This window comes from Hemitrygon akajei, unplaced genomic scaffold, assembly GCF_048418815.1.
Source record: "Hemitrygon akajei unplaced genomic scaffold, sHemAka1.3 Scf000053, whole genome shotgun sequence".
In the NCBI taxonomy this organism is placed as follows: Eukaryota; Metazoa; Chordata; class Chondrichthyes; order Myliobatiformes; family Dasyatidae; genus Hemitrygon; species Hemitrygon akajei.
Window position 1 is genome coordinate 918,674 of NW_027331939.1, and position 23,036 is coordinate 941,709.

The 23,036-nt window shown below is 43.5% G+C and overlaps 1 protein-coding gene across 1 annotated transcript; it reads right to left on the reverse strand.

Moving 5' to 3' along the window:
• Positions 1-1,375: 1,375 nt before the first annotated feature.
• LOC140721235 (uncharacterized) lies at positions 1,376-14,387 on the reverse strand. Its single transcript, XM_073036087.1, has 2 exons — positions 14,214-14,387; positions 1,376-4,174 (listed from the first exon to the last, which is right to left on the reverse strand). Exon 2 carries the CDS (start codon positions 3,760-3,762, stop codon positions 2,290-2,292), a length of 1,473 nt encoding a protein of 490 aa, XP_072892188.1. The 5' UTR covers positions 3,763-4,174; positions 14,214-14,387; the 3' UTR covers positions 1,376-2,289.
• Between the last annotated feature and the right edge of the window lie 8,649 nt (positions 14,388-23,036).

Genomic DNA, 23,036 nt, shown 5'->3' on the forward strand with positions numbered 1-23,036 from the left:
TCATTACCACCCATCGCAGAGGCGGACAAGCTGAGTGGGCGTTACCCCCGCTCCGACCTCGAACTCCCCATCACAGCGGAGTATATGTCCCGGTTTTTGGTAGATTTCCATTTCCCTCCAAGGGAGGTTGGGGCGTTTCTGAAGCGTCTCCTGCAGCCGGAGTCTGATGTATCGCCGCGAGGTAGGAGGAGACCATTCGGCCCGTCGGTGTGATGCCGGTTCCCCGGGGAGGGAGAGGGGGGATTTTATTGATAGGAAAAAGATGGTGCGAGAGGGGGCGGACAGGATGTTTGCCCCGGTGGAAATCTGTGGAAACGTCTGAGCCCACGGTGGTATCGAGCAGAGGGATTCACCACATTGGGGGGCAAACACCGGCAGACTGTTGACCTACAAGTGGGGCCAATGGTCCGGGAAAAGTGATAATTATGTGTATTTTGTTGAGATTGTACTTGGAATGTCATGTAAAATCCCGCTCCCCATACTAACACGGGTTATACAGACCAAAGAACAAACTGTCAGAGGAACTCAGTGGGCCAGGCAGCATCTATGGAGAGAAATGGGCCGTCAACATTTCAGGCTGAGACCCTCCCTCTGGACTGAGAGTGGACGGAAATAGTCAGAGAGAAGAGCTGAGGGGTGGGGATAGGGCAAGAGCTGGGGAGTGAGAGGTGGATCTAGCTGAGGGAGGAGATGGGAAAGTGGAAATAGTGACAGGGGTGGGAGGTGAGTGGTTGGGGCAACACGGGGCTGCAGAAGATGGAAATTAATTCCAGAGAGGTTTAACAAAGAGGTTAGAGAGTGTTTGTTATACAGAGTGCAATGAAGATTCACCAGACTGATCCCTGGAGTGGTGGGTTCATCATATGAAGAAAGATGAAATGTGACAACCCTTTCATTTTGAGAATCGGGGACTGAGAGGTGAACACATTGAAATGCACAACATCATTACTGATTGAACCAGGGATTCCAGTCTCTGAAAAAGGGGTGGACGCCTAGATTATATAATAAAACCCCTATTTTTTAACTTTACCTGCTCTCCCTGTTTTATGTTTACCCTGGTCCTTCACACCCCCTTACTCCTTAAGGTTCAGCCCAGTTGCAACAGTCAGCAATTAATTCTTTTTGGCTTTTCCTAATGCCTCAGGGGTTGGCACTTCCAGAAATTTATCAATATCAATTGCTGCTGATTTCCACACACAAATAAATCGAAAGGGATTTCCCCAATCAAATCGGTAATTAATCGATCAACAGCTCGCAAATTTGTTCATATCCCGGACACAGGCCCCAAATTTGTTACGAACCACAATGCTTTAGAAACAAGCCAGCACCAATAGACTACACCTGGAGTCTGGTTTTTAAGTTATAACCACTATCTTTATTAGAATCTACTTATAAAATTGCAACTTAAACAGTGTATATATGTGTGTAAATGTAACTCCCAAACTATTGAGCTCGGGGGGAAACAAGGCTTGGAGTCTTGAGATGGTAGAGTGTGAAAGTTCAGTTCATCCACAGAATAGATGATGAGAGATATTTGTAATCAAGGGTAAATGTCGAGAGAAGGCAATTATGTTGAATTCCACAGGTTCCATGGTGGTAAAATGAGAGAACAGTTGCTGTAGATTTTATCTGTCTTCGTTCCAAATCCACATATGAATCATCACCGAAAGTGACTTGTCACAGGGGGTATCATCTTCAAGTGAATTGCCACACCAAGGGTTAACACATCAGTGGTCTTCACAAGATACCCCAAATCAGATCCACTCCTATGGATCAAACGAGGTCACAACTACACATTTGATGTATGGTGAATGGATAATTAACCTACCATTGTGGGCTTAGGAAAGTTCTAAACAGTGACCCTGTGGTGAACTACATATACCTGTCTGGACACGCCCCCCCCCCCTTGCTGACTGCTCCTGTGGCTCCTCCCACAGACCCCTGTATAAAGGCGATTGGAGGCACGGCTCCTCCCTCAGTCTCCGGGATGTGTGTGTTGATCTCTTGTTGCTCTGCTGCTGATATCTTTCAGCCATATCCAAGGCCCGTATCTCACCTCACGTCTCCGAGAGTTATTGATGGTGCATCAGACCCTTGGCCACTAGTTCCCTGGTTTCGATCCTTCCGTTTTTCCTCCTTCGTCTCCGTCCGACTCTGAGTGTCTGTGTCCTCGGTTAAAACTAAACAAGCTGTGAGCGATGTAAATAAGCTGTAACTCAGACTGATTTATCTTCTTAATCTCTGTCTCTCCCTTAAAATGACAGTCCACAGCAAATGAAACCTAGGGATTCATAACAATGGCCACTCCCCATTGTGAACTTGCTGATGTCTCTGCAGGGTGGAAGAGCGAGTGAATCTCTTCCCACATTCTGAGCAGGGGAATGGCCTCTCCCCAGTGTGAACTCGCTGGTGATTCTGTAGGGTGGATGAATGAGTGAATCTCTTCCCACATTCTGAGCAAGTGAACGGCTTCTTCCCAGTGTGAATTCGTTGATGACTCTGTAGGTCGGATGACCGAGTGAATCTCTTCCCACAGACTGAGCAGGTGAATGGCTTCTCCCCAGTGTGCACTTGCTGGTGTCTCTGTAGAGTGGATGAATGTGTGAATCTCATCCCACAGTCTGAGCAGGGGAATGGTCTCTCATCAGTATGAACTCGCTGATGACTCAGTAGTTGGGATGACTGTGTAAATCCCTTCCCACATTCTGAACAGGTGAATGGCTTCTCCCCAGTGTGAACTCGCTGATGACTCTGTAGGTTGGATGGATCAGTGAATCCCTTCCCACAGACTGAGCAGATGAACGGCTTCTCCCCAGTGTGAACTCGCTGATGACTCAGTAGTTGGGATAACTGAGTAAATCCCTTCCCACATTCTGAGCAGGTGAATGGCTTCTCCCCAGTGTGAACTCGCTGATGACTCAGTACTTGGGATGACTGAGTGAATCTCTTCCCACAGACTGAGCAGGTGAATGGCTTCTCCCCAGTGTGAACTCTCTGGTGATTCTGTAGGGAGGATGAATGAGTGAATCTCTTCCCACAGACTGAGCAGGTGAATGGCCTCTCTCCGCTGTGGACTTGCTGATGACTCTGTAGGTTGGATGACCGAGTGAATCCTTTCCCACACACTGAGCAGGTGAAAGGCTTCTGCCCAATGTGAACTCGCTGGTGACTCTGCAGGGTGGATGACCGAGTGAATCCTTTTCCACACACTGAACAGGTGAATGGCTTCTCCCCAGTGTGAACTCGCTGATGTACCAGTAGGGTGGATGACTCAGTGAATCCTTTCCCACATTCTGAGCAGGTGAATGGCTTCTCCCCGGTGTGAACTCGCTGATGACTCTGTAGGTTGGATAACTCAGTGAATCCTTTCCCATATTCTGAGCAGCTGAACGGCTTCTCCCCAGTGTGAACTCGCTGATGTCTCCGTAGGTTGGATGTATCAGTGAATCCTTTTCCACAGACTGAGCAGGTGAATGGCCTCTCCCCAGTGTGAACTCGCTGATGACTCTGTAGGTGGGATGACCGAGTAAATCCCTTCCCACAGACAGAGCAGGTGAACGGCTTCTCCCCAGTGTGAACTCGCTGATGTACCAGTAGGGTGGATGACTCAGTGAATCTCTTCCCACAGACTGAGCAGGTGTATGGCCTCTCCCCAGTGTGAACTCGCTTATGTTTCCATAGTGTGGAAGAATGAGTGAATCTCTTCTCACAGACTGAGCAGGTGAACGGCCGCTCCCTGGTGTGAACTCGCTGGTGAGCCATTAGGTCAAATGACTGAGTGAATCCTTTCCCAGAAATTCAGCAGATGACCAGCCTCTGCCCGGTGTGGTGTGAACTGACTGGTGTGTCCACAGGTGGGAAGACCAATTGAATCCTTTCTCACACACAGAACAGATGAATGGCGTTGCCCAGTGTAAACTTGCTGATGTACCTTCAGTTGTGATAGCCGAGTGAATCCATTCCCACTGTCTGAGCAAGTGAACGGCCTTTCTCCTGTGTAAAATGATGGGCTTGCCAGTTGGTCAAATGACCAATTGAATCCCTCTCCACAGTCTGAGCAGGAAGGATGGTCGATTGAATCCCATGCTCCACTTCTCAAATATCTGGACAGAGACAGTAAAACTGGCGTGTCCTGTTTGAGCTTCCTGGAGACAAATTTCTTCTCATTTTTAACCTGTAAAAAGATTTACAAAATCCATCAATGGGTTTAGGACAACATTACAGATGAGATTACTTGAGTTGCCAGGCTTTGATCTGGTATCACACTGTTACAGTGAGGTTGATCCCAAGTTGGACAGAGAAATACTGGCAGACCACAGTAAGTGCACTTGCAACACTGTCTGTCAGACAGAGTGGTCAGCAGCACTGGGGCTCCACAGGGGACTGTCCTGTCTCCCTTTGTCTTCATCATCTACACCTCGGACTTCAAATACACCACAGAGTCTTGCCATCTTCAGAAGTTTTCTGATGACTCTACCATAGTTGGATGCAGCAGCAAGGAGATGAGGCTGAGTACAGGGCTACGGTGGGAAACTTTGTCACATGTTGTGAGCAGAATCATCTGCAGCTTAATGGGAAAAAAGACTAAGGAGCTGGTGGTGGACCTGCGGAGGGCCAAGCCACCGGTGACTGCTGTTTCCATCCAAAGGGTCTGAGTGAACATGTTGGAGGATTACAAGTACCTGGGGATATGAATTGACAATAAACTGAACTGGTCAAAGAACACTTAGGCTGTCTACAAGAAGGCTCAAAGCCGTCTCTATTTCCTGAGGAGGCTGAGGTCCTTTAACATCTGCCAGATGATGCTGAGGATGTTCTACGAGTCTGTGGTGGCCAGTGCTATCATGTTTGCTGTTGTGTGCAGCGGCAGCAGACAGCAACAGAATCAACAAACTCATTCGTAAGGCCAGTGCTGTTGTGGGAGTGGAACTGGACTCTCTGACAGTGGTGTCTTGGTTGCATGCCATCTTGGACAATGTCTCCCATCCATTTTATAATGTACTGGTTAGGCACAGGAGAATATTCAGCCAGAGACTCATTCCACTGAAATGCAACACTGAGTGTCACAGGAAGTCATTCCTGCCTGTGGCCATCAAACTTTACAACTCCTCCTTCAGAGTGTCAGACACTCTGAGCCAATAGGCTGGTCCTGGACTTATTTCCACTTCGCATAACTTATTATCATTTAATTATTTTTGGTTTTATTTTGCTATATTTCTACTCTATTCTTGGTTGGTGCAACTGTAACAAAATCCAAATTTCCTCGGGATCAATAAAGTATGTCTGTCTGTATGAAATCATCTCCTGACTGGGCAGAGTGCTGGTATCTGGAATGACTATCAATTCCCTGATGTTCTTCCTGTCTCTATAAGAATGGGGCATTTTTGCCGTCTCCAATTTGTACCCTGGCTCAGTTTGACTCTCTCCATTGGTATTATACCCTGCTTCTGCTGAGCTGCATGGGTGCCTGGCCCCACAGTAACTGAAACACTCTCACGCAAATAGTCTTTCTTGGCGTGCATCTAGGATCTTCTTGTATGTATTATTAACTTAGAGTGCCACATTTTTAATGCCATATAAAAAAATTCTGCTGAGATGACTTAGAGTGAATTTTTGTATTATTTCAGGTTCTTGTCACTGTCATGGAAAATTACAACACAGAAACAGGCCCTTTGGGCCAACTGGTTTGTGCTGAACTATTTAAACTGCCCACTCCCATACCCCTATCATCCAGGTACCTACACAAACCTCTTAAATGTTGAAAACATGCTCGCATGCACCACTTATGCTGGCTGCTCATTCCACACCCGAATGACCGTCTGTTCCCCTCATGCTCCCCTTAACCCATGGCCTCTTGTTGTCATCCCACAACATCTCAGTGGAGAAACCCAGCTTGCGTTTACACTACCTATGCCCCTCTATCACAATCAAATCTCCCCTCAATCTTCTACAGTCCAGGGAATAAAGTCTTGACGTGTTCAATCTTTCCTTATAATCCAAGTCCTCCAGACCTGGCAAAATCCTTGTGCATTTTCTCTGAACTCTCTGAAACTCTTTTACATCGTTACTGTAGGTAGGTGACCAAAACTGCACACAATAATCCAAATTAGGCCTCATCAATGTCTTCTACAAGTCAACATAACATCCATCTATTGTCAGTATTTGGTTCATCAAAGCCAATGGGCTGAAATCTTTTTTTCTGTCTCTATCTAACCATGATACCACTTTCAGTGAATTAAGGACTTGTATTCCCAGGTCCCTTTCTTCTACAACACTCCTCTGTGCCTGACCAGTCACTGTGAAAGACCTTCCTTGGTAGGTCAGACCAAAGTTCAACAACTCACACTTGTCTGCATTAAATTCAATTTTCCATTTCTCAAACCATTTTCCCAGTGGGTCCAAATCACACTGAAAGCCATGATAGTCCTCTTCACTGACCACTACACCACCAATCTTTGTTTCACCTACAGATCTGCTAATCCAGTTAAACACCCTATCATCTAGAATACTGATATAGATGACAAACAACAACAGATCCAGCACTGATCCCTGTGGCAACCACTAGTCACAGGTTCCAGTCAGAGAGGCAACCATCTGCTACCACACTCTGGCTTCTCCCAAAGACGGTGTCTCATTCAATTTACTATCTCATCTTGAATGTTGAGTGACTGAACCTTCTTGACGAGCCTCCCTTATGAGACTTTGTCAAGTGCCTTGCTAAATTCCATGTAGACAACATCTACTGCCTTGCCTAAAAAACACTTTCCTGATAACTTCCTCGAGAGACGCTATAAGATTGGTTAGACATGACCTACCATGCACAAAGCCATGCTGTCTATCCTTAATCAGTCCACATCTATCCAAATAATTATATGTCCAGTTCCTGCACATAACGTCATTAATGGAGAATGTGTGGAGCAGGTTAAGACCTACAAGTATCTGGGAGTACAGTTAGACGAGAAGCTAGACTGGACTGCCAACACAGATGCCTTGTGCAGGAAGGCACAGAGTCGACTGTACTTCCTTAGAAGGTTGGCGTCATTCAATGTCTGTAGTGAGATGCTGAAGATGTTCTATAGGTCAGTTGTGGAGAGCGCCCTCTTCTTTGTGGTGGCGTGTTGGGGAGGCAGCATTAAGAAGAGGGATGCCTCACGTCTTAATAAGCTGGTAAGGAAGGCGGGCTCTGTCGTGGGCAAACTAGTGGAGAGTATAACATCGGTAGCTGAGCAAAGGGCGCTGAGTAGGCTACAGTCAATTATGGAAAACCCTGAACATCCTCTACATAGCAGAGACAGAGAAGCAGTTTCAGCGACAGTTTGCTATCGATGCAATGCTCCTCAGACAGGATGAAGAGGTCAATACTCCACAATGCCATTAGGCTTTACAATTCAACCGCCAGGAGTAAGATATGTTAAAGTGCTGGGGTTGATTGTATTTAATGTATTTAAGTAAACTACTTAAGAACTTTTTAAAAGCTATTATTAATGGTTTTTGAGAGAGTGATTTAGATGCATATCATATTTTTACTGAGTTAAGTATTGTATGTAATTAGTTTTGCTACAACAAGTGTATGGGACATTGGAAAAAAAAATGTTGAATTTCCCCATGGGGATGAATAAAGTATCTATCTATCTATCTATCTATCTATCTATCTATCTATCTATCTATCTATCTATCTATCTATCTATCTATCTATCTATCTATCTATCTACTGATGTCAAGCTCACCAATGTACAATTTCCTAGTTTATTTTTAGAGCCTTTCTCAAACAGTGGAACAACATTGGCTGTCCTCCAATCCTCCAGTACCTCACCTGTCACTGAGGATGATTTAAATATCTGTGCTTGTACCCTGACAGTTTCTGCACTTGTCCTCTGCGGAGTCCCAGGGAACAACCTGTCAGGCCTTGGAGATTTATCCACGCTAATTTGCCTTAAGACAGCAAACAGCTCCACCTCTGTAATCTGCACAAGATCCATGAAGTTGATGCTGCCTTGCCTCACTTATATAGACTCTGTGTCCATCTCCTCTGTAAATACGGATGCATAAATAATCTCCCCACATCTACTTTGTCTCCTCATATGGATTACCATTCTGATCTTGCAGAGGATTAATTTTTTTCCCTTGCAATCTTTTTGCTCAACATATCTGCAGAATCCGAGGTTTCTCCTTCACCTTGTCTGCTGGGGCAACCTCATGCCTTCTTTTATTTCTTTCATAAGTGTTCACTTGAATTTCCTGTATTTCATAAGGACCCCATTTGTTCCTATCTGCCTGTACCTGGTATGCATCTCCTTTTTATTGATCTGGGAGAGGAAAACCAAAGGGCTGATAGATCTGCATGCTGGGAGGTGGGGGTAAGGGGGGGGGGGGTTAAACTAAACCTGCAGGGGGAATGGGAGCCTGAATAACAGAACAGATAGTGGAGGGGTTATGAAGACAGTTGGTGTTCAGTCCTCAGACTAAGTCAGGAATGAAAAAGTTGAGCATGGTGCAGTGAATATGCTGAGCCCTGTATATTTCAATACAAGGAGCAGCGTAGGAAAGGTGGATGTGTTTAGGGTATGGATCAACACCTGGAATTAAGATACTAGGATCTGGCAACTGTGGACTGGGACAGATTGCTTTATGGCAAAGGTGTGCTTGGTAAATGGGAGTCCTTCAAATCCAAATTTTTAAAGTATAAAGCAGGAATTTGGTTCTCAAAATAAAAAGTGAAGATAGAAACTGTAGGGAACCTTGGATTTCAGGAGATATTGACACCCTGGTGAAGCATAAAATGGAGTTGCATAACAGGGATAGGCAGGCAGTTTCTTATGGAGGATAAGAAATGCAAAAGAAATAAATCCAGATGGCTAAAAGAAGGCATGAGATTGTCCTGCAGAAATGATAATCCACAGGGATTCTCGAGATAGATTAAGAGCAAAACGATTGCAAGGTACAAAGTTGGTCCTCTGGAAGACCGGAATGGCAATCCACATGTGGAACGAAAGCACATGGGGGAGATCTTAAATATTTTTTCATCTCTGTTTACTCAGGAGATGGACAAAGGCGCTATGGGATTGTGGAAAAGTGGCATTAAAATCATGGACCCTGCACGGATTAAAGAAGAAAAGTTATTGTGCTGTTCAACATAGAACATAGAAATCTACAGCATGTTCTGGAGTACTGTGTGCAGTTTTAGTCTCCAAATTTGAGGAGGGACATTCTTGCTATTGAGGGAGTGCAGCGCAGGTTCACAAGGTTAATCCCTGGAATGGCGGGACTGTCATATGTTGAAAGATTGGAGCCACTGGGCTTGTATACACTGAAATTTAGAAGGATGAGAGGGGAACTGATTGAAACTTATAAGATTATTAAGGGATTGGACACGCTGGAGGCAGGAAGAATGTTCCCGCTGATGGGTGAGTCCAGAACTTGAGGCCACAGTTTAAGAATAAGGGGTAGGCCATTTAGAACAGAGATGCCGAAAAACTTTTTCACCCAGAGAGTGGTGGATATGTGGAATGCTCTGCCCCAGAAGGCAGTGGAGGCCAAGTCTCTGGATGCATTCAAGAGAGTTAGATAGAGCTCTTATAGTGGGGTCAAGGGATATGGGGAGAGGGCAGGAGCGGGGTACTGATTGTGTATGATCAGCCATGATCACAGTGAATGGCAGTGCTGGCTAGAAGGTCTGAATGGCCTACTCCTGCACCTACTGTCTATTGTCTATTATTCCAGGCCATTCAGCCCACAATGTTGTGCCAACCATGTAACTTACTCTAGAAACTGCGTAGAATTTCCGTAGTGCATAGACCTCTATTTTTCTAAGCTCCATATTCCTATCTAAGAGGCTGTTAAAAGACCCTATTTTATCTGCATTGACCACCGCTGCTGGCAGTGCATTACACACACCCACAACTCTCTGTGCAAAAAAAAATTAACCCTGACATCACCTTCGGTATCTATTTTCAAGCACCTTAAACCTATGCCCCCTCAAGTTAGCCATTTCAACCCTGAGAAAAAACTTCTGACTATCCATTAGGCTTTACAATTCAACTGCCAAGACTTAAGAACTTTTTTTTTTGAAGCTATTATTAATGCTTTTTGAGTTAGTGATTTAGATGCATATCATATTATTACTGAGTTAAGTATTGTATGTAATTAGTTTTTGCTACAACAAGTGTATGGGACATTGGAAAAAAGGTTGAATTTCCCCATGGGGATGAATAAAGTATCTATCTATCTATCTATCTATCTATCTATCTATCTATCTATCTATCTATCCACACAATCAATGCTTCTCATCATCTTATACACCTAAAAAATGCACTAAACAGAGACAAGGAAATTATACATTGCTTTGAGGAATTGTTAGAAGTATAGAAGTTAGGTTTTTTTTACACAGAGATTTGTGAGTGCGTGGAACGGGCTGCCAGCAGCCCTGGTGGAAGCAGATTTGAAAGGGTCTTTTAAGAGACTCCTGGATGGATACCTGGAGCTTAGAAAATTAGAGGGCTATGGGTAAGGTAATGATATGTTTGGCACAGCTTAGTGGGCCAAAAGGCCTGTATTGTGCTGTAGGTTTTCTATGTTCCTGTGTAGAAAAAATATAAGGGCATAGAACGGGTAAATTCAAGCAGGCTTTTTCAACTGATGTTAAGTGTGATGACAACCAGAAGTGATGGGTTAAGTGGGGAGGTGAAATTTATGGGGAACATGTGTAAAACCTCTTCACTGAATTGGCCGTGAGAGTGTGGAATGAGGTGCCAGCACAAGTGGTGAACATGAGCTCAATTTCACCACTTAAGAGAAGTTTGGATGGGAGCCTGGATGGTAGGGGTATGGAGGGCGATGGTTCCAGTGCAGGTAGTTGCATTAGACAGCTTAAATGTTTTTTTGGCATTGACAAAATAGGCCAAATAGCCTGTTCCTGTACTGAACGTCTCCCCATTTCTATGACAGAGAAGCTGGCCAAACTTGTTTGGAAGGGAAAAGGTAGGAGTGACAGTGGAGCAGCAATGGCTGGAGTTTCTGGGAGCAATTCGGGAGCTCAGTGATCAATACATTCCAAAGAAGTGGAAGCATTGAAGAGGCAGGAGGACACAACTGTGGCTGGATAAGAAGACAAAGCCAACAGAAACACCAAAGACAGGGCAAACAAAAGAGCAAAAACTATTAGGAAGCTTTTAGAAACCATCAGAAGCTGACTAAACAAAAAGTCAGATGAGCTCAGGGCATGGCATTATGATACTGTAGTCATTAATGAGTCTTGGTAGCACCCAGCAGTCTGAGACATTTAGAGGAAAAATATCTGAGGCCTCAATATCTCCTGAAAACCACGGTTCCCTGCACCGGTTACCTTACAACTTGTATTCTGGCAGGCACATACAAACTCTACACCCTCACTTCTGAAGAACTCCCACTTACAAGTACTCCTTTTCTAGAAAAACAGCCTGTCCCAATTCACACTTGTTAGATCTTTCTGATACCATCAGAATTGACCTTTTTTCCAATTTAGAATCTCAACCCATCATCCAGCCCGCTTTTTTTCCCCATATTTACTTGGAATCTTATGTTGTTACGATCGCTAGATACGAAGTGTTTCCATACACTAATTTCAGTCACTAACAATGGATAATTTCCTAACAGCTTATTGCACACTTCTACGTCGGGAATTCTATGTCCTGATTAAGGGCACATTTGACAAACTCTACCCCATTTAGTCCTTATATATATAAAAAGTTAAAATCGCTTACTATACCAACCTTTGTTTCTTAGCATAGCCTGCAATCTCTGCAAAGTTTGTTCCTCTAAATCTCTCAGAGTGTTGGGTGCAACCAAGTCCCAATAATGGCTACAATTCCCTGTCCTGAGTTCATCGGGCTTTCCTACGATGCTTCTTGCATTGTGAAAGACACAGCTCAGCACAGTCATTGCACCCTGCTGAACCTTTTGTCTGCTGACTCTATCTGAGTTCTGAACAATGTCTGTCTGGTGTCCAGAAAGCAACCTCTTCCTCAATGTCACAAAAGCAAGGGAACTGGTTGTGGACTACAAAAGGAATGGAGACAGGCTAACCCCTATTGATATCAATGGATCTGGGGTTGAGAGGGTGAACAGCTTTAAGTTCCTCGGCATAAACATCACCGAGGATCTCATGTGGTCTATACATACTGGCTGTGTAGTATGTGGCCGTGCACCTCTGTCACCTCAGATGGTTGAAGAAGTTAGGGATGGGGCCCCAAATCCTAGGAACTTTCTACAGGGGCACAATTGAGAGCATCCTGACTGGCTGCATCACTGCCTGGTATGGGAACTGTACTTCCCTCAATCACAGGACTCTGTAGAGAGTGGTGCAGACAGCCCCATACATCTGTAGATGTGAACTTCCCACCATTCAGTACATTTGCAAAGACAGGTGCGTAAAATGTCCCAAAGGATCATTGTGGACCCAAGTGACCCCAACCACAAACTGTTCCAGCTTCTACCAACCGGGAAACGGTACCGCAGCATAAACACCAGGCCCAAAAGGCTCTTGGACGGCTTCTTCCACCAGGCCAACAGACTGATTAATTTATGTTGATACATTGTGTTTCTGTTATAACCACTGCCCTATGTACAAACCATTTATCATAAATTACACATTGCACATTTAGATGGAGAAGTAATATAAAGATTTCCACTCCTCATGTATATGAATGATATAAGTCAATTCATTTCACCCACTTCACCATCTGTTTTGACATTCTGACTCCAATTCCCCCCTGCAAATTTAGTTTCACCACACACCCTCCCCACCACGCACTAGCAACAGCTAGCCTTACCACTAGAATATTAGATCTCTGCTAGTTTTAATTTCCGAACATTTGACTTTGCTCTGCCAGGTAAACTCCCCCAACAGTTTATAAAGTGGTCTACCAGTTGTTGAATGAGATGGCCCCAAGAGTACTCTGTGATGGCTATTTAATCTCATTCCCCTTCCTTACTCTCACCCAGTTTAATGTGTCCTGCACCTTGGGTGTAACTCACCTCTCTTGATGTTATAACTATTACCCCCTCCAACTCCTAGATGATCCAGAATTCATCCATTTCCAGCTTCAGCTCCTTAAAGTGCAGGGTTACAAGCTGCAGCTGGATGCACATCTTGCATGTGAGGGTATCAGGGGCACTGGAGGTCACCCCACCTTCCCACCAGTGTCCCATCTAATTTGTAATGACCGGTGTGCCGAAACGCCTTGTGCTGTGCAATTATTACCCACTGACAACAAGACGTCCACACTGAATTTTAAATAGGGAGGTATTTCTTTTAACAGCTAGCAAATCACTGTCGATAAGAACTTTGATCTCCTCTGGGTTTGATCGAGTTCATCTGCACTCTCACACAAACTATGTAACAGGCCTGTTGTGGGTTATGAAGGATTTTCTCACTAGAACTTTTGCAAACCGTCCATATGTGATTTGCTTGCTAAATGATACTTTCAAATGTCCGATTTCCAAATATCACTCCCCACTTGCAAATTCTCCAGCAAATTTTGCATCACCACAATACTGTAACACCAGTTTCTGTATTGTACATAACTATTTCCCCTGAACCCTCCCCCAAGTGACAGATGGTGGTGAACTCAGTGATGGCAGGGCCAATGAATATGAAGGGAAGGGCAGTAGTCTGTCGCACTGGAGTCTGGCACATTTGTGATGTGAAAGCTACTTGTTGCCCAGGGCAAAGGTGTTTGATATCATTACGTACCCAGAGAGAATGGGACAAAACATGTTCTCACCGGTAGAAAAGTGCAGAACGAGAGGAGGTAGCTCAAGCAACACACACAAAATGCTGGAGGAGCTCAGCAGGCCAGGCAGCATCTATTGAAAAGAGTACTCATACTGAGTTCCACCGGCATTTTGTGTGTGTTGCTTGGATTTCAAACATCTGCAGATTTTCTCTTGTTTACGATTGGAGAAAGAACAAAGGTGATTTTCTCAAATGGAGATGTAAAAGATGTTTTTTCCCTTTCTCCGATTTCCTAATCCTTGCATTTAGATAGCTGGAGCTCAGCTCTGTCTGAGAGATCCATCGGTTCCCCTTCCCTCATCAGCCGGAAGCTCCCCGGGGCCCGTGTACGGATCGGGAGGAGAGCAGGACTGTCCCGGGACTGCGGACTATGATGTCCAGAGTTCACAGCAAATGTCCCTCAGTGGGTGTTTAAGACAGCAGCCCGGAAAATCATCCCTACCTTTACCGATCCTCCGGAGCTCCTTTGTGTACGGCGCGCATGCGTGCTATTCGGTGACGTCATCGACCTTGATGCCTGCGCATTTGATCGTTGCTTCAGAAGCAGCGAAATTTTAAACCCAGGGCTTTATGAGCAATCGCGGTGCCTTTAAACATTCCTGCTAGCACCGGTTTCATGTCCACACCTCGGGGTTTTTTTCTGTGTAGAGAACTCAGCAGCTGTTTTAACGTAGAAAGCGGCTCCCAAAAACAACATACTCAATATCAACAGGCATTCTATTTATCTAATGCTTCTCGTACAACCCTCTTTCAAAGGCAGATATAAAACACAAGAGATTCTGCAGTTGCTAGGAATACAAACACACACACGCACACACACACACACACACACACACACACAGACAGACACACACACACACACACACACACAGACAGACAGACACACACACACACACACACACACACACACACACACACACACACACAGACACACAGACACACACAAACACAAAATGCTGGAGGAACTGTGCAGTTCAGGTAGCAACTAAGCAGAGGAGTACACAGTCTAGGCATGCTGAAGAGGCTCGGCCTAAACGTTGTCTATTTATCCCTCAACACATTTGCTGCCTGATCTGTTGATTTCCTCCAGTATTTTGCAGAAATTAAACACCCTTTTTTTTCCAATCAAGCAGTTTCCAAATGTGTCTGATCTTTCATTCGTAGCCACATCCTGCAGGTTCGGTTTCTCTTCTTCCTCCTCCTTGTAAACTCCAGGCCCCATCTCTTTCTGGAGCCCCAAACCCCTGACTGGCAACTTGGTTTCTGACTCTGCTCCATCGAAGATTCACTCGCTAGTCTGCTGTCAGACTTCAGAGGTGCATTGTAACAACCCAGCAGTTCGAAGCGAAGACCTTTGAAATTAGTGAGAGTGACCTAAAACGTTGAAAAGAGCAGGGAAGAAGGAGTTTAACCAACTTCGTCCGGAGCCCAGAAGAACGTCACAACCACAGTGAGCTCATCGTCTTATTCAGCCTGGAGAAAATCATGCAGGAAGTTCATGCAGGTGTATAAGATGATGAGAGGCATTGGTCGTGTGGATAGTCAGAGGCTTTTTCCCAGGGCTGAAACGGCTAACACGAGGGGGCATAGGTTTAAGCTGCTTGGAAGTAGGTACAGAGGAGATGTCAGAGCTAAGTTTTTTTACACAAAGAGTGGTGTGTGTGTGGAACGCACTGCCAGCGACGGTGGTAGAGGCGGATACAATAGGGTCTTTTAAGAGACTCTTAGATAGGTACATGGAGCTTAGGAAAATAGAGGGCGATGCGGTAGGGTAAATCTAGACAGTTTCTAGAGTAGGTTACATAGTCGGCACAACATTGTGGGCAAAAGGGTCTCTAATGTGTTGAAGATTTCTGTGATTCTATGGAATTCAAGGTAAATCTCCTATCCCACGGAGTGGTGACTATTTGCAACCTGTCATCTCAGGGAGAGTGAGAGGGGAACGGCAGGGATAGATTTTCATAAACTGATACGGAACAGAAACATGGGCAGAAACCAGATGGGCCGAGTGGCCTCTCTAGTGTACATAGTGAGTGTGATAGAGACAGTAAGTACCTGAGACACGGGATTTGATACATAACTGATTTACCTTTCACAGATCCACAATATTAAACACCAGTCTAGTTTAAGGCTAACATCAGCAGAACAGACTCCTTCAATGCTCACTGACTAGAGTTCAGTCCTGGGTGCGATGAGCAGCCGCAAGAACTGCAGAATCTGACAGTAACAGTCCCTCATGAACCTGCAGCTGCGTTCAGTCACCGTGATGGTTAAACATTTAACACGGAGCTGATTTAAACTTCCTCCCTGATGTGAAGTTGCTGGTGTTGCAGCAGATGGGATGATTGAGTAAAACTCTTTGCTCACTCCGGACAGAAATGTGGCCTCTATTTATTGTGAACTCAACGGAGCATCACAAGGTGGGTTAACTGAATGAGTCTCTTCGCACACACGGAGCAGGTGAACAGCCGCTTCCCAGTGCGAAGCTGTTGGTGTATATGCGATGGCCGACTGAATCCCTTCCAAAATGAGAGCCAGTGAATGACATCTCACTGCTATGACGTCATGGCGATGTATCCAATCAGATCACGGACATGGGCACGTGTTCGGGCTCTCCTTGGAGCGAGTGGGACGCTGTCTTCTCCAACATCTCCGTCTCCACATTCAAGGATCGGCGGCATTCAAGCGCTGGTGAACTGACAGATACAGCGGAACTAACGAGCAATCACAAAGCAACTAACGTGTTTGTGATTGCCATACTCAAATCTTTTGACTTTTCTAAACTGTTAAAAGTTTACAAACCACGTCAGTGGGTGAAGGACAACATTTCAGTTCAGATAATTTTATTCGTCATGGTGCCTTCTGAGAAAAACACTGTCACAACTCAAAACAATTTGGGGGGACGAGACTTCATCTTCTAACTGGTCACAGTTCCGGCATCAGGCACAATATCAAACTCTCTGCTTCCCTCTCTGTATCAAAATGGATCATTCCTCCCCTTCATCAGTCTGTGACTTGGCTCAGTTTGTCTGTCTCCTTCGCATTCTGAGCATGCGCCACACACCTACTGAGATCACATTTTATTTACACGGCTGTGACTAGAGACTTTCTGATTATTATGTCCCTCCTGGCATTTGATGGTGGTAAACTCAGAGTCAGCAATGGTATTGAACCTCAGGAGTAGGTGATTAGGCTTTTTCGTTGGAGATCGATAAACTGCCGGTAGTGTGTGTCTGGATGAGTGGGCCGTTTTCAGACTGGAAGGAGGTAGCGTTTGGAGTACCCCAGAGATCAGTCCCTGACCACAGTTGTTCACAGTTTAATATCCAGGCGGAGGCAGCGAGATGTGAGATGTCCCAGTCTACTGGTGACGCAGAAAGAGTGGAGTTGGGGGAGGTTAGGCTATTCACATGCAATTTCGTAGCTTTGCAATCAGTACATAGTGCACTGTGGGGCTGCAGTGGCGGGTTCCAATCTGCTAATTAGATTTGCTGACTACACGACATTGATCGGCCGAATCCCAAATAATAACGAGGCAACGTATAGAGAAGAGTCATCACCCGACACAGTGGTGTCAAGAAAACAACCTCTCCCTCATTGTAGCGAAAACAAAGGAGCTGGTTGTGGATTACAGGAGGAATGGAGACAGGGACCAAATTCAACATTTCCAAGTCTGTTATTGACACAAAATGCACTTATTAATAGTGATCATGACACAATGTATTTTATATATTGTTAATGACATAAAGCATATTTATAGATTGTTACTGACCGATATTTTGTATAACTTGTGTTCCGTGTGTTATCTGAATGTATTTGCCTGTGATGCTGCCACAAGTCAGTGTTTCTCTGTACCTGTACCTTCCCGTACTTGTGCACTTGGCAATAAATTCAACAGGCCCTGAGAAATCTCAGTGAGATTTGATTAGTGATGATCATCTTGGCAGCTCGGTAGGTCGAATGTATGCGACAGTACACTGTTAAATGCAAAACCCTGAACAATGTTGATGATCAGAGGGATCTTAGACTCCAAGTTCATCGCTCCCTGAGAAAGACTGCACAGATTGATTGGGTGGTTAAGAAGGCAAATGGCATGCTTGTCTTTATTGGTTGAAGCATTGAGTTCAAAAGTCGGGAAGTTGTGTTGCGGCTGTTACGAGTCTGCGGTCGTACTGTGACTGTTTCTTTAAGAGCGCCGGCGTGAGGAGGCGGGACTATGACGTAAGTCACAGGCTGACAGCGCTGACTGTGGACTGAACCATAAGAGAGAGAGAGCGATCTGCAGACAGGCAGTCGGCCAGTCTAAAGAGACAGAGAGAGACTGGAAAAGCTGATCGCTCAGTTAGTCGCAGTTGAGGCTTGGAACTCTCCTATGCCCACAAGAGTGGGTTGATCATCAGTACACGGAACCACAACGAATGTGTGTGGCTGTCACTTCGTATAATCCATAGGAGTGGATTTTGGAATATCTTGTATTAACCCTTGCCTGGGTATGTTGTGTGGTAACCCCAGGAAGACGGTATTCCTGTGACAGGTCACTTTCGCTGATAACTCGTATGTGGATAGATTCAACGGATAAGAACTTCGTCGACGGTTATTTTGAAGTAACGGCCTTTTCTCTACATTTCACCGTGGATTACAAATATCTCTGTCCCGTCATTTATTCCGTGGATACTAAACTTTCCTACTTTACCATCTCCAGACTCTAAACTTTGTTCCCTCAGGCTCGATAGTCTGGGAATTACATTTACACATATATACACTTAACACTGTTAACTTTATTTCGTTAAGTTACTATATTATAAGTAGATACTGATAAACAGAGTGTTTTTACCATCAAAACCAGACTCCAGTGTGAACTCTATTGCTGCTGGTTCGTTTCTAAAACGCTTCAGTTCGTAACAACAGTTTTATAAAACTAGTTAGACCACATCTGGAGTGTTTCATACAGTTCTGGTCGCCCCCATTCTGGGAAGGATGCCGGGGCTTTGGAGAGGGCGCAGAAGAGGTTTACCAGGATACTGCCTGGATTAGAGAGCACGAGCTATAACGAAAGGCTGGACAACAGTTCAGTTCATTTCAGAAATGACAACAGTTCAGTTTCTTTCTGTGGCTCCAGAGCAGAAGCTCAGCCTGTCTAATATTTCCGCACAATTGAAATGGGGAATTTGTTTACTATCATCACGTACTGAACTTCCAATGAAAATCTTGCCTGACGTACCATCCACACAGATCGATACATTACAACAGTACATTGAGCTTATATACGACAGAACAATCACTGTAACAAAGCATTACGGCTGCAGAGAAAGTGCAGTGCAGATAGACATATGGTGCAGGGTCACGTCGAGTTACATTGTGAGGCCGAGTCCATTTTATCATTCATTTGGCTTCTAACCACAGACGGGAAGCCGTCCTTGAGCTTGTCATTACGAATAACTGCAGGTCTTTTTTCTCACTTTCTCGTGGCACTAGACAGGGATGTCCATTAAGCCCTTTATTTTTTAATCTTGTATTGGAGACTTTTGCTATAACACTAAGTGAAGCTACAAAATATTCATGGCATCTCTATGAATGGAACCATACATAAGATTTCTCTTTAAGCAGATTATCTTTTGGTTTTTATTTCAAATCTTGAGGAATCAATTCCTTCTCTTTTGGAAACACTTAAAGATTTCGGTAAATTTTCAGGATATAAACTTAACTTGAATAACAGTGAATTGTTTCCATTAAATGTCCCTGTTAGTATATATAATGATATTCCTTTTAGAATAGTTAATATATTTACATATTTAGGTATTATTATTACTAAAAAAAGATCTTTATAAAGCGAATATAGTTCCTTTAATGGACTCCATGAAACAACAATTTTCTAGATGGAATCCACTTACTTTTTCTTTAATAGGTCGTATTCATGCTGTGAAAATGATTTTACCTAGATTTTTATATATTTTCCAAAATATACCTATCTTTTTAACTAAAACAAATTTCGATCAAATTGACTCTCTTATTTCTTCCTTTATTTGGAACAATAAGAGACCAAGAATTAATAAGTATCATTTACAAAATTCTAAAAAAAAGATGGTGGACTTGAACTTCCTAATTTAAGACTGTATTATTGGGCTGTGAATATTAGACAATTATATATTTGGTTATATTGGCTTGATAAGAACCAAAAATCATTATGGATTGATTTGGAATTAAAAGCTGTTAAACAATTTTATTTAACTTTAGTTTTAGGAGCTCCATTACCTTTACAGCTCTCTAAAATTCCAAATTTAAATCTTTACCCGGTTATTAAACTATCCCTACGGATTTGGGTTCAGTTTCGTAATTATTTTTTAAAATTTTAAACAATTTACGTTGTATAGTTTTTATATCGAAACTTTCCATTTAAGCCTTCAAGAACTGACCCCATTTTTCCCCTATGGAAAAATAAAGGGATCCATTCTTTTACAGATTTATTTTGTAATGGTCGATTGATGACCTTTGAAGAGTTAATTAACAAATTTCCTCTCGCTCGCACACATTTTTTGCAATATGTTCAGGTGAAACATTTTTTACAACAATGTTTACCTAAGTTTCCATATTTACAAGAATCTGATTTGTTGGATACCATTTTGAAATTGAATCCCTTAGTGAAAGGTTCCGTTAGCAGAATTTATAATTTATTTTTGTTACAAAAAGGGAACCTATCACTAAAGATTAAACAAGATTGGGAGAGAGAACTTAATATGACCCTTGTTAATGAAGATTAGCTTCGAGTTTTGAAAAACGTAAATTCTTCTTTTGTATGTGCCAACCATTGTTTAATTCAATTTAAAACTGTTCACCGTTATTATTTAACAAAGGAGAGACTATCTAAAATAGTTCCTACTACAGACAAATGCTGTGATAATGTGAAACTGAAGTAGCTACTTTGTCACATATGTTCTGGTCATATTCTTCATTAAAATTATTTTGACAATCCTTATTTTCTAGAATTTCTAAAGCTCTGAAAATTAATTTACAACCTAATAGATTGACTGTTCTATTTGGAATAGCTCTACATCATATTCAGGATATTTCATCTTCAGATCAACATGTAATTGCATTTGTTACGCTACTGACAAGAAGGGCTATTTTATTAAAATGGAAAGATATTTCTTCCCCTACATTAATTGAATGGTTTTCTCAAGGAATGTTATGTCTTAGTTTGGAAAAAATAGAAGTAGAACTTTTGATACTCGATTCGATTTTGAGAGAAGATGGGGTTCTTTTGCCAAATATTATCATTTAATTTGAATTATGCTATATGGTTTCCGTCCAATTTTATTTTTTTATAAATATGAAATGACGGTTGATGATTCTTTTTTTAAAAATTTAGATGATGTTCAAACGTATTGCTCCGGAGGGTTCATTCCTAATGGATTTTTCCCCCTTTTTTTTGTGGTTACTGGGTTTTTTTCCGAGGGAGATGGGGTACTTTTTACCCTTATTTTTCGATATATATATTTTCCGTTTTTATATTTTACGATCAGTTCTTTTAGCTTTATTAATTGAATACATACTAATCTATTGACGCTTTGTATCATTTTATAGCTGTAGAAGATTATGTGTCAATAAAAAAATCTAAAAATGAAAAATGAAACTGGCAAAACAATCACTAGACATATGGTGCAGGGTCACGTCGAGTTACATTGTGAGGCCGAGTCCATTTTATCATTCATTTGACTTATAACCACAGACAGGAAACCGTCCTTCAGCCTGGTGTTACGCGCTTTAAGGCTTTTGTATCTCTTCCCCGATGGGGGAGCGGGTTTGCAGCAAGAATGTCCAGGCTGTGAGGGTCTTTGAGGGACTGCTTTTCCGAGGCAGGGGAAGTGTAGGAAGAGTCCATGGAGTGGAGGCTTGTTTCTCTGATGTTCTCTGCTCTCCAAAGTTCTCTGCAGTTCCTTGCAGTCATGGGCAGAGCAGTAGCCGTACGAAGGAGTGAAGTATCGACAAGAAGCTCAGAGACCCCGGCCTTCACCCTGCCTTGTGTAGCTGAATCCTGGACTTCCTGTCAGATCGCCTGCAGGTGGTAAGAGTGGGCTCCATCTCCTCTGTCTCTCTGACCCTCAGCACACATACCCCACAGGGGTGTCTCTTTGCCCTCTCCTTTACTCTCTGTATACCCATGACTTGTGTCGCCACCCACAGCTCCAATCTGTTAATTAAATTTGCTGACGACACTATACTGACTGACCTAATCTCAAAGAATAACGAGGCAGCCGACAGAGAAGTGATCACCCTGACACAGTGGTGTCAAGAAAACAACCTCTCCCTCATTGTGACAAAAACACAGGAGCTGGTTGTGGATTACAGGAGGATTGGAGACAGGGACCAAATTCAACATTTCCAAGACTGTTATTGACACAAAATGCACATTTTAATATTGATCATGACCTAATGTATTTTATATATTGTTAATGACATAAAACATATTTACAGATTGTTACTGACAGAGAATCGTATAATTTGTGTTCCGTGTGTTATCTGAATGTACTTGCCTGTGATGTTGCCACAAGTCAGTGTTTCTCTGTACCTGTACCTTCCCGTACTTGTGCACTTGGCAATAAATTCAACAGGACCTGGGAAATCTCAGTGAGATTTGATTAGTGATGATCATCCTGGCAGCTCGGTAGGTCGAATGTATGAGACAGTACACTGTTAAATGTAAAATCCTGAAGAGTGTTGATGATCAGAGGGATCTTAGACTCCAGGTTCATCGCTCCCTGAAAGAGACTGCACAGATTGACCGGGTGGTTAAGAAGGCAAATGGCATGGTTGTCTTTATTAGTTGAAGCATTGAGTTCAAAATTCGGGAAGTTGTGTTGCGGCTGTTACGAGCCTGCTGTCGTACTGTGACTGTTTCTGTAAGAGCGCCGGCGTGAGGAGGCGGGACTATGACGTCAGTCACAGGCTGACAGCGCTGACTGTGGACTGAACCATAAGAGAGAGAGAGCGATCTGCAGACAGGCAGTCGGCCAGTCTAAAGAGAGAGAGAAAGAGAGACTGGAAACGCTGATCGCTTCAGTTAGTCGCAGCTGAGGCTTGGAACTCTCCTATGCCCACAAGAGTGGGTTGAACATCGGTACACGGAACCACAACGAATGTGTGTGGCTGTCACTTCGTATAACCCATAGGAGTGGATTGTGGAATATCTTGTGTTAACCCTTGCCTGGGTATGTTGTGTGGTAACCCCTGGAAGACGGTATTCCTGTGACAGGTCACTTTCGCTGAT

Excerpts from the sequence above, each read along its gene's own strand:
- LOC140721235 (XM_073036087.1), bottom strand. The coding sequence starts at position 3,762 with ATGGCTCACCAGCGAGTTCACACCAGGGAGCGGCCGTTCACCTGCTCA.